The following is a 6,805-nucleotide window of genomic DNA, read 5'->3' as shown; positions in this document are numbered from 1 at the left end:
TGAGGACCTTAATAAGAAATGCACAGGTAGGAAATAGATGCATAAAATATCTCATCATATCTAAATATTTTTATAGTGTTTATGGCATTAACCTTTTGTTATTTATGTGATCAAGTTATTTTAAGGAGTGTTCTCGGCCAAATGAGAAAAAAAGGAAGAAGCTCACTGGTAAACTAGAGTTATAGAGCCATCACATGTCAAATTTTCGTTCCAAAATAGGCGTACCTCAAATAATGGCATATAATACTTGTACTCCCTCTATTTAACAATATTTGATGTTTTTAGTTTGAGTAGACTCCTTAAGAAAATTACTTACTCTAAGAAAGCAAAAAGTGTTCTTCATTACAAACATTTAATCAAATGTCTTAAAAAAAAGTATCTCTTTAATGGTTTGTTGTTTATGTAAAATTCATTATTTTAATAAGGATAACTTTGGAAGAAAATTTTCGATTTGTTAATGATGGGTGAATAACTACATATACTTAAAAGAAACAAAAAAGATAAAAATAATTTATTTTGAAATGGAGGTGATAATTTTTCTTGTCTACATTTATTAAAAATTTAATGTCGAACAACAATTCTACTCTTGGTATAATTTCTTGTTGTCGTATGTCAAAATATTTGAGACAATTATATTTCCGTTGACTACAATAATTGCATACGACAAAATATTTGTGACAGTTATAATTTTCTTGACTACAATAATTACATTCACACTTGAGGGATCAGTTTTCTATGATTAATTAATATGTATTCACTTTTTTTTAAATCATTGTTTATGGCAATTAATGTTGTTTGTTGTGAGTCAAGATTATTATTACTGTAATTAATTGGCTAAATCATTTAATTTGGAACTAGCTTACAAGTCCTTCTCTAGCTTTTACTATTTTGTGCATTCAAACTATTATTCCCTGGAGAACCAAAGTAAACGAGATGAGAAATCATCACTTATACTAACATGTTGCACTGTTTAAGGGTTTGGATGATCAATGGACAGAATTATGAATTCGGCTAATAAGAATTCTTCAATGATCGAAAATGTTCCTTCCTCATCTGGACTCCCGTTTGGTCAGGTCAAAATTCTAGATTTTTTCTTATCTTTTTTTATAAACTTTTCTATGTTCCATTTATATGTCCGTGAATCTAATGCATAATTTTTAGATATTTGTGTTATTTCTAGTTTCTAGTCTAGAAAAGAAACAACAAAGAGTTTCGCTTGATTTCTAGTTGATTAATCAGTTAATCTTCGCTAAAATATCCTTGCTTTTAACCAAAAGTTTTTTTTTTGAATTCGCTAATTAGAATTCTTTGGTAACCGGAAATGATCTTGGGTTTGTTTCTTCTTCATCTGGACTCCAGCTTGGCCAGGTCAGATTAAAAATATTTTTTAAAAAGATTTTTTTAGGCATTTAAGGAGGTCTGATATCTAGCCCATGTTATTATCAAGGTTTGTTGTTAGATGACTAAGATTCCTATGCTCTTGATTAAAATTTTGGTTTCATTCATCTGGACTCCAGCTTGGCCAGGTCAGATTAAAAAGATTTTTTAAAAAGATTTTTTTAGGCATTTAAGGAGGTCTGATATCTAGCCCATGTTATTGTCAAGGTTTGTTGTTAGATGACTAAGATTCCTATGCTCTTGATTAAAATTTTGGTTTCGAGTCTTGAAAATTTTAAAATTTCTTATAGGAATTTTCTTTCTTGATATTTTAATTATATGTTACAAAGTTTTTACCATTTGTATATGTCAGTCAAGTAGCATGTTGGAAAGCCAGCTTAATCCACTTGCTATAGAGTCCGAGACAATATCGGAAAATGAGATAATGCAGCTGCTTAAAGATGACGAAGCAAACAGCAAATCCGACTACAATGACAATAAATTTGATGAACAAGATGGTAACGATGATGATCATCCAAATAAGAAAATGCGCAATCATCGTCACACCAAGCAACATATCGAGGAAATGGAAGCGTAAAATATCTTATCCTATCTAAATACCATTTTTTTCTAAAGTGTTTATGTTATTAATCTTTTGTTATTTTTGTGATTAAGTTTGTTTAAGGAGTGTCCGAAGCCAAATAAGAAGAAAATGAAGGAGCTCAGTAATAAGCTAGAGTTAGAACCTTTGCAGATCAAATTTTGGTTCCAAAATAGGCGTACCCAAATAAAGGTATATGATACTAATACTCCCTCTGTTTAGTAATACATGGTGTTTTTAGTTTTAGCAGGCCCCTTAAAATTACTCACTTCTAAAAAGTAAAAAATGTGTTCTTAGTTACAAAGTTTTAATCATCTGTCTTAAAAAGATATAGCTGTTTAATTGTTCTTTGATTATGTAAAACTTCATTCATTTTAATTATGACAAAACTGGAAGAAAATTTTTAGTGGCTTCTTGATTATTTAAAAAAAGCTACTTATTTAAAAACAAACTAAATAGATAAAAACACAATTTATTTTGAAAGGGAGATAGTAATTTTTATTGTCTACATTAATTGAAGATATATAATTGGACAATAATCTGTATACTTGATATAACTTCTTGTTCTTGTATGTCAAAATATTTGACGCAATTAGAATTTACATAAATGCATTCAGACTGGTATAAATTTCATTTTTTTAATCATTATTCATGGTATTAATGTAGTTTGTTGAAAGTTAAGATTATTACAAATGCAATTAATTAGCTAAATTATTATTAATTTAACACTAGCTAGCAAGTCCTTATGCTAACTTTTATTATTTTGTGGATTCGAAATATTATTTCCTTACAGAACCAAGATCAACACAGTGAGAATTTATCACTTCGAGCTGAAAATGACAAGCTTAGGGCTGAATGTGTGTGGTTAAGTGAAGCTATCAACAATGGTTGCCCTAATTGTGGCGACCATGGTTTCCGCTTAGGTGAAACGCCAAATAATGAACAATATTTAAGGCTAGAAAATGCTCGCCTACAAGAAGAGGTAATAAAAGTTTTAAAAAATTATTTGACTCGTTGGATTGATATATTTCGTCACAGTTTAAATTTTTAAGTTAAGTGCGTTGATGCTAAATTATTTTATCTTTAATTGATCTAACTGTGTAAAATATTTTCTTGGACTGTTATTAATATATCAAACTCAAGCTCAATTAATTATTTTTTGTTTACTACTAGGTTGTTCACATTTCAAGACAATATATTGCTAAAGTAATTAGGGCAGCTATGTACGAGCTTCTTCAAATGGCTCAAATGGGAGAGCCACTTTGGCTTCCAAACATTGACGGTGTAAATAATGACTTAAATGAAGAAGAATACAAGAGGAAATTCCCTAGGGGAAATGAGCCTAAGCCTAATGGAATTAAGACTACTGCTTCACGAGAAAGTGTTCTTGTAACCATGAATCACATCAACTTGGTGGAGATTTTCATGGATACGGTATAGTCACTTTACTTCTAAATATATTTTTGAAATTAACCATTTACTATTCGATATTTACTGATCGACTAATTTAAATTTGCAGTTATTACATCGGATTTTATATTTCTATAACTTAAATTTGAAACTTCTGATTAAGAATGAAGAGATCCAATTTAAATTCATCTCACTACACTACTCTATAGAAACTAGTTAACACTACTCTATAGAAACTAGTTAACTAGTTATAGAATTGAAATTGGATATAAAGAATTGTCTAGACAAATTTGGAATTATAATGATGATAACATATCTTTTGTGATCACCAGAATCATTGGGCAAGGTTTTTTTCAAGTATTGTGTTGACGGCACGTACGATGGATGTGTTGGATGGATCAACGAAAATGGTAATTGTTCATGATGTACTTTGTCATTAAATGTTTCTCTTTCTTACTCTATATAGGTTGCACTTGGATGCCTATAATTTTATAAATAATTTACACTATCCTTTTGTGTCATTTTATTCTTTATTTTTATTTATTCGTTGGGCAGATATATGCAGAGTTTCAAGTTCCCTCTCCACAAATTCCAAATCGAGATTGCTACTTTGTAAGGTCTTGCAATAAAATTGTTGATGGACTATGGGTAATTGTTGATGTTTCCCTGGACCATACCCCGATTACTAGGTGTTGGAAAAGGCCCTCAGGATGCGTGATTAAACAAATCTCAAATGATATCTCAAAGGTAAAAGATTTCAATAAACATATACTATGTCTAATAATGACTAAGGGGCAAGCTGATTACTCATGGAGTCTCGATCCTTGTATCAACATTTTTCAAAAGAAATCATGCACCTAAGTTAATTTTCTGTAAAAAATTAATTATTTGTACATATATTATCCTGAAATTATAAATTTGAATTATCATAAGTCAACCTTTTACAATGTTGTAGGTCACATGGGTTGAGCATATCGAGGCGGATGACACATTAGTTCACACCTTTTACAAGACCTTTGTGAATTCCAGCCTTGCATTTGGGGCAAAGCGTTGGATTTCTATCTTGGATAGACAATGTGGACGATTAGCAAGTGCAGAAGCCACAAATTTACCCCAAAGTAATATTATTCATACGCGTAAGTACATGACTATTCTTTTTCATACTCCATTTTCAATTAATAATTGAATTCAAATGCTCAAACTCACATTATAATATATAATCATTGCCGCCTTTAATTTACAGTATCAACAGGAAGAAAAAGCGCGTTGAAGCTTGGGGAAAGAATGATAATAGATTATATTTCAGGAGTGAGTGGAACAACAACACACCAATGGACAACTTTCACAAGAAGTGGCTATAATACTAACGATGTTCAAGTCATGACTAGGCAGAGCATAAACGATCCAGGGAGACCACGGGGCCTTGTGTTGTGCGCTTCAACTTCCATCTGGCTGCCCGTTCTTCCAAAACTTGTGTTTGATTTCCTTGGGAATGAAAACACAAGGGGCAAGGTACCACTCAGTAGTTTATATTATCTTTGACACAATTTTCTCAAATTTTTATTCATTAAGATCAGCCAATTATTTTTGAATAGTAATATCATTGAATTATTACAGTGGGACATTCTATCGAATGTGGGTACTATTCAACAAGTTACTCATATTGCAAATGGAACGGAAATAGGCAATTCTATCTCCATATTGAGAGTCAATGTAAGGAAATCCACTTAGTGATTTTAATTAACTATATCATCTACTATATGGATTCATATTCATATGATATTAATTAGCTGTTAGTGTGATTGAAGAAAAGAATTAACGCGTGAATTTCAATCATTGGCTGCAGAGTCCAAATCCAGCTCAAAACGATATGTTGATATTTCAAGAGAGCATCACTGATCCAACAGGGTCATTTATTGTTTATGCACCTATTGATATTCGTGCAATAGACATGGTATTATGTGGTGGGAATCCTGATGGTGTTCCGCTATTACCTTCTGGATTTGCTATATTCCCTGATGGGCCATCAAGCAGTACAAACTACGAAATCTCTGATTATAGTGGATCATTCCTCACTATCTCATTCCAGATTTTGGTACATAATGTACCCACTGCAAATATTTCTCCTCAATCTATTGCTTCCGTCAATAAACTCATGTTTTGCACCATCGATAAGATCAAGAATGCTCTCTTTCTCAATTTTTAATTCTTGTCAGATGGATGGTAAGTACATACTTCATTTAAAATTATAAAAACAGTTTATGGTTTATTACTCTCAATAAAGATCTAAAATTAATTAGGATTCTTTTATTAATATTTTTCTGTTTGCTGTTTTTTCTTTATTGGTTGCAGTTTAGGGGAGAATTACAAGTTGACAAAGGGAGGACAAAATAAATATTCGTAGTGAATATAACTTTATTTTAGTTACCATACATTAAATTTGTAGTTATATACTTTTAGTGACTCATGCTTTGACGAATTTATTTTCATCCCAAAATATCTTTTATGATAAATTTGGTTTATAAGCAACAAATTGATTCGGCAAATTTGTTGTGAACTCGTGGGGCTCAAGGGTTTTGTCAAAAATCTACGAGGATATTTGGCGGAAAAACGATTCTCATCTGGGTGACACGACCATCAATGAGGTGAGAAGTTATAATGAGATTATATATAACTAAAAGGTTAAATTATATGTTAAGATAAGTGCTTAGAACTTTAAGTTTATTTTACGAAGAATATTAAGAATTTGTTGTAGCTTTGTGTCATTGTCTGTTTCCGGTGACTTAATTTGCTCAACAAAGAGAGAAGCTAAGAAGAAGTTGAGTGAAGAAGCAGGCTGTTGATTTGCCTTTGGATCAGAACATAAGCCTAACTATATTATTGGATTGATTTATTCATTATGGGCTTCAACAACAAAAACAATAGAGGTCCAGTTCTAGTAGAACATTTTCCTTGTAAATACATATACATGTACAGATATTTTAGAGTACAGTACTCTAGAAATAGTACATGTCCTATTTTATGCTATACAGTTGTATGTACTAGGCAGGTACTTTGTTGATTTTATTACCGTTCAATCCCTAGGACGTTTGAATATATTTTGCTTGTACAGTAGCTTTGCAATGACAGGTTGAAGAAATACAAAATCCAGAAAATTTTTCACGATCCTTTCTAGTATATTTCTATACATTCTTTCATGGTATCAGAGCAATACTAGAAGGATTCATCTTCTTCCTTTCCGTTTGATCTCCTCTGGAAATTCTTCTTCTTCTTTAGATTCAGATATGGGAGTAGATCCTCCATCAACTCTCTCTGCTTCTGAATCCAGAACTACCAGCGAGGTAGTAGACTTGACCCATCCCTATTATCTCTCATCTTCAGATTCACCTGGAATGAACCTCATTAATGTGACTTTTG

The 6,805-nt window shown here is 31.5% G+C and overlaps 1 protein-coding gene across 1 annotated transcript; it reads left to right on the top strand.

Annotated features, from left to right (window-relative positions):
* Positions 1-989: 989 nt before the first annotated feature.
* On the top strand, positions 990-5,594 carry LOC102589088 (homeobox-leucine zipper protein ROC7-like). Its single transcript, XM_006342342.1, has 13 exons — positions 990-1,073; positions 1,303-1,368; positions 1,518-1,526; positions 1,751-1,971; positions 2,053-2,170; positions 2,772-2,960; positions 3,152-3,412; positions 3,721-3,798; positions 3,944-4,135; positions 4,344-4,524; positions 4,632-4,900; positions 5,006-5,101; positions 5,235-5,594. The coding sequence occupies exons 1-13, from the start codon at positions 990-992 to the stop codon at positions 5,592-5,594; spliced, it is 2,124 nt and encodes a 707-aa protein (XP_006342404.1).
* The last annotated feature ends 1,211 nt before the right edge of the window (positions 5,595-6,805 follow it).

Source organism: Solanum tuberosum, unplaced genomic scaffold (genome assembly GCF_000226075.1).
Source record: "Solanum tuberosum cultivar DM 1-3 516 R44 unplaced genomic scaffold, SolTub_3.0 scf00037, whole genome shotgun sequence".
Classification (NCBI taxonomy): domain Eukaryota; kingdom Viridiplantae; phylum Streptophyta; class Magnoliopsida; order Solanales; family Solanaceae; genus Solanum; species Solanum tuberosum.
This window is presented reverse-complemented; position numbering and strand designations above follow the sequence as displayed.